Raw genomic sequence first — 15,100 nt, 5'->3', positions numbered from 1 at the left:
GCAATAACAATTGAGTCAATACACATTTCAATATTCAGACCGATCAAGTCAAGACCGTGCAGAGCCCCCAGACAGACTCGTCTGCCAACGCTATGAAACCCCCCAACGCCATGCTTCCTAAACCATGCCTAGTGAACAGGCTCACTCAAACTTGCCGGATCCAAACAGTCCACCCACAGCCTTGCCACGCTTCTCTGCGCCACGCAGCTTCCTCGCCTCCCTCCTCTGATCATGCTGCTGAATCACCGCCCTGCGCTCCGTCTCGCGCGCCAGGTAGCTGACGCCAGACTTCTTGCTCGCCGTCTTCCTAATCTTGCCCTCATCGCCGAACCCACCGCCCGACAGCCCCTTCGACGTCGACGTCGCGCTCGTGCTCGTGCTGCTTGCCAGCGAGTTGGTCGTCGCCCTGCGCAGCAATGCCGGCACCTTGAAGCCCGAGGCGGATGTGGTCGAGGAGAAGGCGAGCTTGGTGCTGGCTGACAGGTTCGATGACGAGTCACGCTTTAGCGACATGCGGTCGATGACGGCGTGCTTGGGTGCCGCCGTCCTCCTGGGGTTCACCTTGCCAGGGCTCGTGTTCTCTTTGTTGCTCTGCGCCGTCGACGGCCGCTCGTCCTCAGCTTCGCTGTCCGAGTCAACCCCCGTGGCGGCGATGAGCAGGTCGTTCGGGTCCTCGAGCAGGCTCGAGACAGACTCGCGAATCTCGCCAATGTTGGACGGCTTCCTGCCCTCCTTGTTGCGACGCGGGTTGGTGGCCGCAGCTGCGCCGAGAGGCTTGACGTTCTCGGCGGCAGGCTGGCTGTCCGGCACCGTCTGCTCTTGCGACTGCGACTCGTCCTCGACCTCCATGGGTTCGGGCCCCATGTCGAGGAAGTCCATCTCTTCGTCACTTCCGCGGTCCTCAATCGTGCGCATAAACGCCTGGTTGCCAGGGTTTTCGGCAATCTTCTTGATGCGCTCGTCCGTGAAGAGAGCCTTCTGCATCTTGGCAAACTGCCTGCGCTTGAGGCGACGACGGGCCTCGCCCCCGTCATCCGAGTCGGAAAGGTCGTAGTCAGCACCCCTCTTGCGGCGGAGCATGCCCGTCGTGAGGTCGTGGAAGAGTTTGTCAACCTGCTGTTCATCGCGTGCACGTTCACGTTCCCTTGATCCATGTTAGTTGTGCCATCATCAGTGGCATCGCTGGGAAAGGTGTCTACTCACGCGTAGAGCGCTGCGATCTTGCGCTCGTCGCCATCCTTGCCAGCCTCGTCGTCAATCATCTCCTTGACGGACGCCGCGTCATCATCGTCGCTGCTGTCCTCGCCGTCGGCGCCTCCGAGGCCGGCATATTCATCCTCGGACTCGTCGGCTTGCTCCTCGAACATGTCCTTGGCCTTGCTCTTCTTCTTGTTGAACTCTTTCAGCTTCTTCGCCTTCTTCGCAGCTGCTTTCAGGGCATCAAAGGCGGTGGCAGATGACTTGACCTCGGCATCAACGACCACGCCAGAGTTGGAAGCAAATGTCGCCTCGGGTTCCTCTGCGATGTCCTCGATCTTGCGACGGAGACGTCCTCTGCGAACAAGGGGCGAGTCCTGAACAGACTCCTCCACATCTCCGCCCTGAGTTTGGGTCTGGTTGGTCGAGGGTGGAGCCTCGAAGAAGCGCTCTCGCAGAGGCGTGTAGTCCTGGAGGCCGCCATCCTGGGAAGCGTCCATGTCGACCTGTGTCGAGTTGAGTTCATCGCCACGCAGGAGGCTGTCGAATCCGTGCATCTGAGACTGGGTGTAGTGAAGCTGGATGCCCTGGGTCTCAGCAGCCTGCTGGGTGGGGACCTTCTGCGTGTCGCCAGACTGGCTGTCGAGAATCATGTCCTCGTCGGGCTGCGTCTCCTCGTCAAAGTTGGGGAAACCACCAAAGGTGGGCATGGGCGATGCCATTGACGCGCCCCCAGGCATGTCCTGGCTGTCGTCCATGGTGCCAGCGAAGATCTGGGTCAGTCCCAGGCCTGCGGGGCCAGTGATGGGAAGACCAGGGATGAAAGTCTTCTTAGCAGAGCGGAGAACCGAAGTCGGCATGGCGGGTGAGTTGTTGCTGGCAATGATCGGCGACACGTGGCTTATCGTCTTGGGCTTGGGAGTAGCCTCGATTATCTCAGCTTCCTCGTCTTCGTCGTCGGAGATGACGTGAGCATTCTTCTTTGATCGTCGAGCGTTGCGTTTGGGAAGCGCAGCCTCCTCATCGGAGCCGGCTTGCTCCTGCTCGTCACCAGAAGCTTCCTGCTCGGCGCCGGAGGCGGTGTCGGCCTCTTCTGCTTCGTTGTCGACCAAAGCGCCCTCGTCTTCGGAGCCAGAAAGTTCAACCTCGGCCTCGTCCTCCTCATCCTGACCTTCATCGGAGCCCTCGTAATCGTCGTCGTCCTCGCTGTCGTCCCAGGCCAGCGGGTCCAGCTCGCCGTTCTTCATCTTGATGCGACGCTCTTCCTTGGCGGCTTCCCTCTCCCTCTCCATAATCTCCTCGGCTTCCTTGCGCGCCTTGGTGACAATGTCCTCAACTTCCTGCATCTCCTTCTCGCGTTCTTCAGCTGTCTGCACAACGATGCCCTTGGCCTTGAGCGCCTCGAGTCGGCGCTCGCGCTCGAGTTTCGCCTGCTGGCGGGCGCGCTGGTGAAGCATGAGTCCGAGCTCGCCAGAGGTCATTGAGGGCTTGCCCTTCTTCTGGCGGACCTCCTTGCCGGGCGACTTGACCTGGGCGAGAAGACGCAGAGCGTGCAGAGCCTGCGCCTCGTTGGTCTTCTTCTCAGGGACCTTGTCGAAGACGGCGTCGATGCGTGTTGTGCGCTTGGCCACGGCAACCTCGAGCTCCTCGTCCGAATCGAGGCTGACCAGGTTCACAGATACCTCGGGCATCTTGACACGGAACTGACGCTTCGTCGCGGGTGCTTTGGTTGCGGGCTTAGAAGGAGAGTTGACATCAACTTCTTTGCCCTTGGCCTTGTCTGAGTCTTGCGGGGCACCATGTAGAAGCTCGGCCAGAGACGGCAAGTCATCCTCGTCGTTTTGTGCTGGGGCGGCGGCAGGCTGGGCGGTCGTGGCAGCGTCTTTGGCCGAATCATCCGCAGGGGGTGAGCTGGGCGGCGTGTCGTTGTCGTCCTTCATGTCGACGTCAGAGTTATGAGCCGAGTTGGGCGTGCCAGGACGGCTAGAGCTGGTCGTCTTGGGCTCGGGAGCGGGGGCGGCAGCAGCAGCGGCAGCGGGGGCGGTCCTGAAGTTGAAGCGCTCAAAAAGGCTTGCCTTTGTGATCTTCTTTCTCGTCTTGGCCTCGTGGGCCAATTGCATGTTACGTGCCATGCGCTGCGTCTCGCGGTTCATTTCCTCCATGGCCTTCTTGCCAGCCTTCCTGGTGGGCCTCGCCATTTGCGAGAGCTGGCGGCCGCCCTCGTCGTCGGTGATGCTCGAGACATTTCCGTCCGAGTCCTCGAGAATGTCGAGGTCAGCCTGGTGCGCCATCCTCTCCCGCCTCTTCTTGTCCTCTTGTGCCTCGCGTGCCAGCCTCTCCTCGCGTTTGCGCTTGACAAGGGCTGCAAAGCGCGAGCTCTTGAGGTCGGGCATGCTGTCATCCGAGCCCGAGTCCGAGGCACCAGCTTGTTCTGCCGGCGCAGGCGTCTGGTGACGGGAGACAAACAACCCTGGGCTGGAGCTGGCGGCAGGACTCTGGTCCCTGGGTGTTGTGGCTTCGGGCGCCTCTCTCCTCTTGAGGCGTCTGGGTGCTGCGATAATGTCGTCCTCCTCGTCGTTCTCGTTCTCGTTCTCGTGGGCGGCGTCAGGCATGGCGGCATCTGATGTGGGTGCTGTAGTAGGGTTTCCGAGCATTCGTGCGGCCATGCGTCCTCGTGGTCGAATCTCCTCTTCCGAGTCGTCGTCTGAATCTTGTGTAGGCATGGCATGCGGTGAACGACGTGTTGGTGTTTGCGTGGGGGAGGACCTCTTCGCACGACGGGGCGCAGTGTGTGATTCTCCGTCTTCAGAGCTCGAGTCCATGGCAGCAAGGCGTGCTTCCATTCTGGATCGGGGAGAGAGCAGAAGCTCGGGGCCAGGACTGGCCATGGGCGAAGGGGACCGCGCAGCGGCCATTGTGTCTGGGTGTGGGCGTGTTGGGTATACGATTAGCGTGGTGGAGGGTATCAATGGGTGTAGGTCAACCAAGGGCGAGGCAATGGAAGTGGATGTTTGGTGATTATTCGGATAGTTGCGTTGCGGTGTGGGTATGTGGTATCAAGGCCTGAAGGGAAGTCCGGGTCTGGCAGGGAGACGAGGGAAGGTACTTTTACATGGGCGACGAGACGCGTCCAGGGATTGGAGACGCGAGCCGGGGGCGTGCACCGCGGGACGTGTTTAGTGGCGGGGCTGGTGTCTTATCGCAGCCTCGGACCCGCTAAACGCGTCGATAAGACACATCTTGCCTCATTAACGCGTCGACACGACAGGGCCTGAAGCACGCTGTAGTTTTGGCAGGGAAACGCCCCGGAACCCCCCAGGAAACGCCCCAACGACCCCCCGTCAACCGAGAGATGACGGCATTCCAGGCCTCGCAGCCTGATAGCCTGACAGCCTGACAGCCTGTCAGCCTGACCTCCTACAATGACAACTCTGGTTTCTACCCGACGCAATGACTGTCACACTCTCGTAAGTCGCCTTCATGCCATCCTCGAGGGCACCACCGGTCAGGTCACTTGTACCAGCAGTCGCATGGCAGTTGCAATGGCAGTCGCTGCACCCCACGACGTTCCGAAGCTAATTCCGAAGCCCGCCGTAATCGGCCCCGAGCTGTGGGGCCGCGCCGTTCCGTTGAGCGATGTCGCGGCTCTCTCTTCCGATGACGAATCCACCCAAGCACCTCGCATCCTGCTTGCTCTCACCCTCATTTCTCTCTACCTCTCGATCTCTTTTCGATTGATTGTCCCCTCCACGCCTGCCGCCACTCCACCGGTCTCTCCAGACAGCGAGTGAGTGACGCGCTCTCTCATGGCAACGAGTCACACCGCATATGATCGGGTGCCCTGCCGACGGGACCCTGACTCAGACTCGGAAAAAGAAGACTCGGATGATGAGACTATCCAACAGCAGCTCGATGAGACACTCCGTGACCCTGGCACGGGCGTCGTTCCAACATCGGCGCCGGATCCGAGCCCCGCCCCGAGAGTCGTCGGCCCGCCAGATGGGCCCTCCAAGCCCGTTGCCTGGCGGGATCTTCCCCGCAAGAACCAGCTCCTCGTCATCACCTTGGCCCGCCTCAGCGAGCCCCTCGTCCACACGTCCCTGACGGCGTACATGTTCTACCAGCTCAAATGGTTCGACCCTTCGCTCTCCGATGCCGTCATCGCCTCACAGGCTGGTGTCCTCCACGCCTCCTTCACCGCCGCCCAGTTCACGACGGCCCTGCTGTGGGGGCGCCTTGCCGATTCGCCGGTCTTTGGTCGTAAGATGGTCATCCTCTGCGGACTCGGAGGCACCTGCGTGTCGGCTATCGGCTTTGGCTTCTCCACGACATTCACCCAGGCCCTGTGCTTCCGGCTGCTGGGTGGTGTGACCAACGGCAACGTCGGCGTCATGAGGACCATGATCAGCGAGATCATACGCGACAAGAAGTACCAGTCGAGAGCCTTCTTGATCTTACCCATGACCTTCAACGTCGGCGTCATCATCGGCCCCATCCTAGGCGGCCTGTTGAGTGACCCGGCCGGCAGCTATCCCAGCGTCTTTGGCCAAGTCGAGTTCTTCAAAAAGTACCCGTATGCCGCGCCGAATCTCGTCAGCGCCGTGTTCCTCTTCACGGCCATGTCATCCATCTGGCTCTTCCTCGAAGAGGTTCGTGCCATGCCCTCTTACTTTTCTTCTTTGTCTCTCTCTCCCGCTGTTCGTTCACTTCTCGTCGTGGCCCTCTGCTGACACAAAGCACAGACTCTCGACGCCCTTCACGACCACGGCCCAGACGCCGGCATCCGGTTCAGACTAGCCCTGACAGCCTGGTCGCGGCGGCTGCTCGCTCGCCTGCGCCGCGCCCGCAGCACCGCCGGCTACCGGCCCCTCCACTCGCACTCGCGGAACCACAGCACGCTGTCCGACATGGACACAGACACGGACGTGGAGCTCGAGCCCGACAGCCCCCTGGGCTCGCACCACGACCACAGCCACGGTCCTTTATCGCCGCCGCCGCCGCCGCCGCCTCCTCCTCCCCGTCGTCAGCGCCCGCGCCCGCGCTACACAGCGCGCCTGCCCTTCCGCCGCCTCTTCACGCGCAACGTCCTCTTCACCTTCACGTCGCACTTCCTCCTCGCGCTGCACGTTGGCACCTTCAACTCGCTCTGGTTCGTCTTCCTCTCGACGCCCGTCTCGACCGGGCCCGCGACCCCGCCCTGGCGCTTCACCGGCGGCCTCGGCCTGCCGCCCTCGTCCATCGGCTTCGCCATGGCGACCCTCGGCGTCATCGGCCTCGCCCTGCAGCTGCTCCTCTACCCGCGCCTGTCCGCCCGCCTCGGCACCCTGCGCTCCTTCCGCGCCTCGCTGCCCTTCTTCCCGCTCGCCTACACCCTGGTCCCGTACCTCGCCCTCGTGCCGTCCTCGTCGGCCCGCGCGCCCGGCGGTGCCGGCCCTGACACCGGCACCGGCACAAGCACGAGCGGCGACGGCACCGGCACCGGCCCCAAAACCGGCCCCGTCATCTGGCTCGCCCTCGCCGCCGTCCTCGCCCTGCAGGTCACGGGCCGCACCTTTGCGCTGCCGGGCCAGACCATCCTCGTCAACAACTGCGCGCCCCACCCCAGCGTGCTCGGCACCGTGCACGGCCTCGCGCAGAGCGTGTCGAGCGCCGCCCGCACCGTCGGCCCCGTCCTCGGCGGCTGGGCCTACGGCGTCGGGCTCGAGGCCGGCGTCGTCGGCGCCGTGTGGTGGGGCCTCGCCGCCTTTGCCGTGCTCGGCTTCGTCGCGAGCTGGTTCCTGCGCGAGGGCGACGGCCACGAGATTTGGCTCGAGGGGGACGAGGAGGACTGAGCCAATCGGGCGTGACGTGGTGGCGGCGTGGTGGCTGGTCCCTCTTTTTGTCTATACTCTTGGCTTTGCACATTCTGGTAGCATCCGGCGGTCCATAGCCCTCGATTCATGTATATCCTTGCGATGCACGCTGACAAAAGAAAGAAGAAGTAGCTAAAACTAGATTTCCAAAAGTAGGAAAAGCACGTGGCAATATACGAAGACAAAGTACATGATATGCCAATTAGTGTCTGTATTCATGCTAAAAAAAATCCCAATGCCTTCTGCTGGCTCAAGCCTACAACGTTTCTCTCGGAGTCTGCACTGGTCCGAGGTCACCCCCATCACCATCCTTACGGTCCCTCTCCCGATCTCTGCCAGAGGCTGGGCTCATGGTCGACAACCCAATGCTGGCGCCTGATCCCTGTGCGGGCGGCGGTCCTTCATACGGCGGTGGCGCGGCATAGCCACCGGGAGAGAGAGGGCCGCCGGGCGGGGCATATCCTGCTGGCGCCGCGTGGCCGGCAAAGCCATACCCAGGCTGGTAGCCTGCGTTGCCGCCGCCGGGCTGCGCCTGACCCTGGTGGCGCCACGGCTCTTGACCCGAAGGGTGTCCGCCGTAAAAGGGGCCGTTAGTGTGGCGCTGCTGGCGGCGGCGGAGGAAGCCCTGGCCAAACATGAAGAAAAGCGAGAATCCGCATACGGCGATGACAAGAGCAGCGAGAAAATAACCCTCTTGGCGGTTGAGTGCGAACGAGAAGCCGCTGCTATGGTCAGTCTATCTAGTCTATGCAATCAAGGTCAAAGCGGGAAGGCTTACAGGAATGCATTAAAGGTGCCGACGAAGAGTATAATGCGCCCAGTCCACCGGTGCGGGGTTTGCAGCTTGGTGGGCTTGTTCGTGCGCTTAAACTGCAAGTGATGCAGGATGCCGAGTACAAACTGGCCGAAAAACAGGCCAAAGACGACGAGGCCGATGATCTGGTGCTTGTCGTTGAATCCGCGAGACTGGTTGAGGTCAGTGACATGGTTGCCTCGAGGTGGGGTCGACAGGAGCCTAAACCTACACGTTGATACAGGAAGCTCGTGACAATGCCTAGACTGACACCGACAATGGCAAAGACGAGGGCGACGCTTTGGATGATGCCGTGCCAGCGCACCATCTGACCGGCGCGCAGGCACAATATGCCTGCCGGCAGCAGCACGCAGACGGACATGATCATGAAGATGGCGTGGAATCGTGACTTGAGATCGCGATGGCTCTGCTGGTGGAATCTCGTCTCGGTGCCAATGTTCTTCGCGTCGGCGCTGATGCTCGTGGCGTTGACCTTGTTGGTGCGGCCCATGTCGATCCCGAAGCCGCCAAACTGCCTATGCATGGGCAGCGGCGCGTCCATGTCGTCGGAGCGCAGGCTGCCGTCGGGACCAACGGCCCAGATGGCCTTCTGGTCGTGATCAAAGACATCGAGGGAGCCGTGCAGCCAGGTGCGGCAGTGGTCGGTGCAGCGTGCGTTGAAGACCAAGTAGTCGCCTTGGATGCCAGTGCCGTCGAGCACCTCCCAGCGCATGTGTGAATAGTACTCGGGCTCGTAGTTGCCAAAGGCGATGCGAGGCGAGAAGGTGACGCCGGTGCCTTCGTCATCATGGTAGAGCATGAGAATCAGGGAATTGGGCATGTCGTCTGACCCAAGGCCGACGGCACCCCAGGTGACGCTCTGGTGAACGCGCAGAGAGAAGTAGACATCGCGATTGTGGTCGGTCGGAGCGGCGAAGGCGAAGGTCACGAGGTTGTCGGGAGACACGAAGACGGACTGGCCCGTCTCTTGGGCGTTGACAGGCGGTGGGTATATCGAGAGGGCTAACCTGTCAGCCGGTGCAATGAAACAAGGAACGAATGTGTCGTCTACAGAAGATCAAGGGAAGAACTGCATGTGCCGTGCGACCCGTGAACCTGGATTGGGCCCTGGAGGCACCGGAACAGACGGCAACAGCGAGAGGCGCTGATGCTCGTTGGGTGGGAAGGAGAAGGAGAAGGGGGGGCGGGATGGATTTCCAGGGGAAGCTACACCCCAAGGACCCAGCAAATAAGGTGAGGCCGGCTCACGTACCTGCAGTGGCGGCCAGGGCGACCCTTCCCAGTACTTTGGGAAGCAACATTGTCGTGTGTCGACGCTTTCGTCGTCTCTCTCTTTCTTTCTTTCGTTCCTTCACCACGAAACACTGCGCGCGAGGAAGGAGGATGGCTCAGGAAACATGAGACAAGAAGGAACGGCAAGGCCAAATGGCATGTGCGTGTGCTACACTTGCTTGTCTTGGCAAAAAGCTTCTTCCCCCCATTGCCCACAGCCTGCGGCAATCTCCATCTCAATCTCTTTGCAATCTAAGTACTCCTTGTTCACTTGTTCATACGAAGCCCCCTCGTTGTGCAAACACAACCAGCGACGACCCCGGTCGAGCCTCGCCAATCATCATTTAGATGATTCACCCAAGCAAGAAGTCAGGCACTTGTTGGGGGCCGCACTCGACCTCCAATGGCGTGTCACTTGTCTGGCACCTGTCAAATCATCCCCCTCACTGACTTCATCTTGTCATGCGACAGGGCTCGCACACACATCACGAAACATGCAAGTCAGACACAACAGGATTGTAGGAACAGAAAGATACGGTAATGACTGTCTTGTTGTTTTTATTTTGTCGATCTTGAGTCAATCTGCCAACGGTAAAGACTGGACACGCTTGTAAGAAGCGACAATCACCAAGCATCGCATACGCACACCGTGGCCGATGGACAGTCTGAGGCCCATTCCGCAACCATGTCAGAGTCACGCAGCTCCTAGAAGAGCTTGTGCTCGAGCGTCATGTCGCTCTCCGGCTCGAGACCGACGCAGGCGCGGAAGATGTTGGTCAGAGCCGAGCGCTGCTTGGCGAGGGCGTTGACGACGGGCGTGCCGGGGGGCGTCAGGGGCGCCTTGAGCATGTAGCTCAGCACGCTGAGCACGCTGTGGAAGCCCTTGAAGTCCTTGCCGGCGGCCTCGTCGACCGACGTGGCCTTCCACTGGATGCGCGTCATCATCTCGGCGACGAGCACGAGGTCAATGATGAGCGGCGACGCCAGCAGCGAGTCCTCGCACACGTTGAACATTGAGATGGTCTGGTGGCCACCCATGAAGATCTCGGCGTAGTACTCGTCGAGCGCGCGCTTGTTGTCGCCCACGCCCGGCATGTACTTGATGACGACGCAGTGGTCGGGGTGCTCGCCCTCCTTGTAGAGAACCGTGTTGGCCTCGACCATGTCGTCGACAACGTTGGACTTGGAGATCTCCTTGGAGCGGAACTGCTTCTGCGAGCTGAGGTTCTTGCCGTCGTTGTTGCCGAGGTGGTTGTAGCTCGCAATCGACGTCAGCTTGATGCCGGCGTTGATGAGGAAGTCGACGAGCGCCGACTTCATCTTGGTCTGGCCCGACTTGAAGTCGTCGCCGCCAATGAAGGCGCCGTGCCTCTCGGCCAGCTCAATGGCGCCCGGCACAAACGTGTTCTGCGGCGATCCGTTGATGAAGGGCACGCCCTCGAGCGTGCACGCCACCGAGAAGACGGTCGACGGCGACACCTCCTCGTGGCCCTGCTCGATGGCCTTGAGGAGGTTGTCGGCCGTGTCGTTGACGCCGGCGATGAGCTCCGCGTAGCGCTCCGTGTTGGCCGTCCACTGGACAATGACCTTGTCGAGGCCGTTCTTCTCTTTGAAGTCGCGGATGTCCTTGCGGATCTGCTCCACGTGCTCGTTGCAGGCCTTGGTGCCCGGCAGCACATTGTCGGCGCGGTCCTCCTGGTTGGCGGCGATGAAGTCCGGGTAGTAGATGGAAGGCAGAGGCACGATCTGGGCCATCTCCTTGGCCACCTGCTGCTTGAGCGTAGGCTCGAGCACCTGGGCGCGGTCCATGGCTTCGGCCAGGTTGAGGCCGCTAATGTCCCAGCCGCCAATGACGAGGTCGTTGGGGTGGACCATGGGCAGGATGTCCGAGAAGGTAATGTTGACGTCCTTCCTGGTCTTGGTGTCGGTGCCGAGCTTGATGGTGGAGCTCATGATGACGGAGCCGTAGTAGTTGGCGGCCCGGACACCCTCGCGCGTCTGCCACGTGAGGCCGCGGCGGTTGGCAATGATGCCGGCCGTCACGGTGGTGCCGTTGTTGCCGCCGAGGCCGACCAGCATCATGCCGGTCTTGGGGACCTTACGCTCCGTCTTGAATTCGTAGACGGTCTCGACGGGGGTCACGACAAACTTGCCGCTCTCGTCCTTGGCGACGTCCGTGGTGCGATAGGTGTACTTGGACAGGATCTCGTTGTCCGTGTACGTCACATTGGACGAGTTGACAGTGAAGAGCTCACGGGTGGCGGTGGCAGCCACAGCGGCCTGGTGGCCGTTGGATTGTCCATCTCCGTGCAGGGAGCCCGAATCAGCCTCAGCGTGGGGAGCCATGGTGTACTTGGTTGGGATGGCTTGACTTGGCGTGGGGAATGGGTTCGTGGAATTGAGTAGCTGTTTGATCTGCTACTGGCCTTAGATTTCTTTGGCCGAGTCCGCTGATCCCCCGGGCGAGGCAGAGCAACGGGCTCCTGCAAACGGGTGGTGAGTCCTGCAGAGAAGTGTCAGCTTGTCCCAAAAAAAAATCGATTCACTTGTGACAGTGACCCCTCGGCGGGGCTTTTCTCCATGGCGGTTTGGCTTACGAGTTGAGGAGATTGGAAAACGTCTTGACGACGGGGTGATCACGACTCGAAAGCGTGATCAGGCAGTTGGAGTGCGAGGTTGATGGGTGGTGGGGGGATGACTGAGAGTGAATTGGAGAGCAATGATCTGGCAACGATGACTGATGTTGTGTTGGTAAAGAAAGGGAGAGAAAGGAAGGTTCCGGGCCAGAGGGGTGGGATGCGCGACTTCAAATACCATGTTGTTATCTGGCGAGCCGCGCTAGGCAGCATTGCTGCCCCCTTACCCAGGTACTACTTACTGCCCGGGACATCGCGCACGCCACGTCCGACATCTTAATGGTCGTTCTCTAGCCGTTGGATGCGCTGCAAGACGCGCGCGGCGCCGAGCGAGAGATGATGAGAGGGGCGGTGAGAAGACGCAAGGCCAAGGGCAGCATGGAACCTATGCAACGCGATACCATGTGGAGTGGGTAGCGTGCAGGACACAACAGGGTCCCGGGTCGTCCGCTCGTGACAAGCGCGGTTTTCGTTGGTGAGGTGAGGTGAGGGGCAGGGCAGCAGGTAGACGCGCGATGCAGCAGTGAGCGAGCGAGCGAGCCAGAGCCGAGGAGGGGCATTTTCGGTTTGGACGCTTTAGCCAGCGCTTTCCCTGCGCTACTGCTCCCTCCCTCCCTCAGAGCCATGGTCAGATGGCAGCTCACCAACATCCCTTCTAGCAAGCATTGAGGCCATTGAATTAATGTCCCGCCCCCCTTGAGAAGTAGGAGACCTTGATGCTCGCTCCAATTCGCGAGGCCGTGTGGTCGAGGATGGAAGTCCCAGGATCCAGGCTCTGCCCCTCGTTTAGCCCACAAACCCCCCCAGTTCCCAACAATGAGGGAGAACCCTCCCCCTCATCCCACCAGACCCGCCGCCCTCCTCCACTGTCCTGCTGGCAGCTCTGTTCTTTGTGCCCTACTCCAGTCCTGTACTGTAAATTACTGCTCTCCTCGGCTCGCCTGGGCGGATCTTTCGGATGCTTGCGGGTCGCTCATGCTCCCTCCTACATGTAATTCGTCTTCGTCCCTCGTGCAAGGTGCGCGCGCGAATGCATCTGACCTGCGAGCTGACCCGATGCAGGAACTGCCCTTGTGGTTCCTGTGATTGTCCCTTCCCCATGCAACACGCCGAGTCGAGGGCTGTGACGGTGCCCAGCCGTTGTTTGCCTCTCGTAACACAATCAGCACTCATATGTGCGTTAGAGGACAAACAAACAAACAAAAAAGGTGCACTCCCTATCTGCGCTGCACACTGTACACTGCATGCCGAGCGCTGAGTCCTGGGTTTGCCTTGCACCTTGCATCTCGGCTTCGGGCGGCCGTCTGCGCCGTCCTTCCGCCACGACCGCTGTTCTCCCATTCTGCATGCATGTGAACGGGGTGCGCTGGCATCGCCTAGACCATCACGGTTCGCCCATGGCCTCTCTCGTCATCTTATCCCACCCCCCCCCCCCCGAAGCCCACTATTTCTGCAAGACGTTCCTCCTCCTCCTCTGCCATCCCGTCGTCTGGGCGCCGGACGAGGCATCTTTGCGTTTTTAGCCGGCCGGAGATCATCGAGCTGCTTTGCTGATCAGACGGCCAGGGAAATTGTTCTCACCGATGGCACAGGATCGGGGGGATGATCCCAAGCCCGTACCGTTCGGCCACCGTCTGCTTTCTTCCGTCTCCGTCCGCTTCGCATCTCGTGAGGCCGTGCCGCCGGGATATGTCGGAGATCACGTGAAGTCACCAATGTACCTTTGGTCTTCTGGATACTCTCCGTGATCTCCCAGCTGAGCACTGGCCCCTGCTTATTTTCTTTCGAGTGGACACACTTGAAGGAAGGCTGACAAACTATTGAATATGTTGCAGTATCGTCTTGATCGCCATCGTCGATGAACGGTTCATGTCTGCCATCGCATTCATCATGGCATGCTTGATTCCCAGTACCGGAGACGAGCGTCTAGCTGATGCGGGTTTTTTTTGGGGTTTTTTTTTTAACCATAGAACCATGAGAGACTATTCAGAGTCAAGATGGTCAAGAGGGGCCTGGGTCAGCGACAGGTCTGCCAACCAAATGGCGATCACCACAGACATTGCCATGTTTGAGGAAGGTCGTCTCGATATCAACTCCCTCCCCCGGACTTGCCAGGCCCCCAGGCAGGCTAGGCTTCGATCCATTGATGCATGAAATCCGGTGAGAGTGGGTTGATTGATGTTTCGTCCGCAGCAGACCAGAACAGACATGGAGATCATTTGCTGCTCCTGGCTCGACGTTCTCCTGATCCAGATGGCGCACGCGCATGGGGTCGGCGTGTCTTCGTGGTGGATGCTCCTCGGACTGTTCTCTACGGCGCATTCCATGCATCCCGTGATCGAGAGAGATGTGCCGATGGATCCCTCGCCCATACTTCTGTGCACAAACCTGGTCCATAGCACCCTCGAATAATGCCTTTTGCCATTCTCACCTGATTGAGATGTGAGAGGTTCTGGAAAAAGTATGCTCGACGAGGCAAGTGATTACATGGCGATCGGCATCCGCGAGACCCAATCGAGCAGCGTCCTGATGTTGACGTACCATTTTGGTCGGAGAGGCTGCATCCATTCATTCGTCCACCAATTTTGGTCCTTTTTGGTGAGCCGTCTTGTTCAGGGGTTCCTGTGGAAACCAAATGAGCGTCCCAATCTGTCCTGGGCAAGTACATGTAACTGGCAGCCCTGGCAAATGTCGGTCGGGCGTGGTTGCACCACAACGCCGTATTCCTGGCAGGTGTCAAATTGTTCTCTCCGAAGATGCTACGGTCACAGCCGCTCTTTTCCGCATGGTAGCTGCGGCTAATGAAGAGCCAGCGAGTTGTGCAGAGCTGAGCGAATGAGTGCCGGCCGCCGACGACAGGCGGCAGATTGAGCGCCGCTCAACTCATTTCGTGTCGTTCGTCCGTCTGCCAATGGCAGTGATGAGAAGCTTGGGAGGGAGACTTCATTGCCAGATCAACGTCCCGATGGTGGGGGGTTCAAGGTCATGAGGCGACGTGGAAGACGGCACACAACACAGACATGGTGACATAACTGGTTGGAAGTCGCGGATCCAAAGTCGAGGTTGAGGCTGGCTGACTGTGCTGTACCGAGACCTGAAGAGTGGATTCTCGTGTACTACGGATCTGATTTGATCTTACACTGGGTTCGACAATCTCGCACCGCGACTCGAGTGATGAGCAGGACCAGTCGGTCCAAGCGGTGCTAGGGATACGAGACAAGGTACCGGGGATTTGTGGGCCGCGATTCGCAAGGAGCTAATACTGGTGGCCGACACGACCGTGTTCAAAGAAGTTTCGCGTCAGGTGTGAACAAGATTTTCCATCTTGC

The 15,100-nt window shown here is 60.1% G+C and overlaps 4 protein-coding genes across 4 annotated transcripts; 1 reads left to right on the top strand and 3 right to left on the bottom strand.

Annotated features, from left to right (window-relative positions):
• Nucleotides 1–141: 141 nt before the first annotated feature.
• On the bottom strand, nucleotides 142–4,112 carry D7B24_006901 (uncharacterized protein; the record flags this gene model as incomplete). The annotated part of the gene is made up of 2 exons (XM_028641021.1): nucleotides 142–1,144; nucleotides 1,204–4,112. 2 exons carry the CDS (start codon nucleotides 4,110–4,112, stop codon nucleotides 142–144), a joined length of 3,912 nt encoding a protein of 1,303 aa, XP_028494927.1.
• Nucleotides 4,113–5,003: 891 nt separating this feature from the next.
• Nucleotides 5,004–7,028, top strand: D7B24_006900 (uncharacterized protein; the record flags this gene model as incomplete). The annotated part of the gene is made up of 2 exons (XM_028641020.1): nucleotides 5,004–5,846; nucleotides 5,940–7,028. 2 exons carry the CDS (start codon nucleotides 5,004–5,006, stop codon nucleotides 7,026–7,028), a joined length of 1,932 nt encoding a protein of 643 aa, XP_028494926.1.
• A 277-nt stretch (nucleotides 7,029–7,305) lies between these two features.
• D7B24_006899 (uncharacterized protein) lies at nucleotides 7,306–9,164 on the bottom strand (the record flags this gene model as incomplete). Its single annotated transcript, XM_028641019.1, has 4 exons — nucleotides 7,306–7,771; nucleotides 7,828–8,015; nucleotides 8,075–8,910; nucleotides 9,116–9,164. The coding sequence occupies 4 exons, from the start codon at nucleotides 9,162–9,164 to the stop codon at nucleotides 7,306–7,308; spliced, it is 1,539 nt and encodes a 512-aa protein (XP_028494925.1).
• Nucleotides 9,165–9,840: 676 nt separating this feature from the next.
• INO1 (Myo-inositol-1-phosphate synthase) lies at nucleotides 9,841–11,481 on the bottom strand (the record flags this gene model as incomplete). The annotated part of the gene is made up of 1 exon (XM_028641018.1): nucleotides 9,841–11,481. One exon carries the CDS (start codon nucleotides 11,479–11,481, stop codon nucleotides 9,841–9,843), a length of 1,641 nt encoding a protein of 546 aa, XP_028494924.1.
• Between the last annotated feature and the right edge of the window lie 3,619 nt (nucleotides 11,482–15,100).

This window comes from Verticillium nonalfalfae (genome assembly GCF_003724135.2).
Source record: "Verticillium nonalfalfae strain VnAa140/NRRL 66861 chromosome Unknown scaffold_51, whole genome shotgun sequence".
Classification (NCBI taxonomy): Eukaryota; Fungi; Ascomycota; class Sordariomycetes; order Glomerellales; family Plectosphaerellaceae; genus Verticillium; species Verticillium nonalfalfae.
The sequence above is the reverse complement of the archived record's forward strand: the minus strand, read 5'-3'. Positions and strand labels throughout refer to the sequence as shown.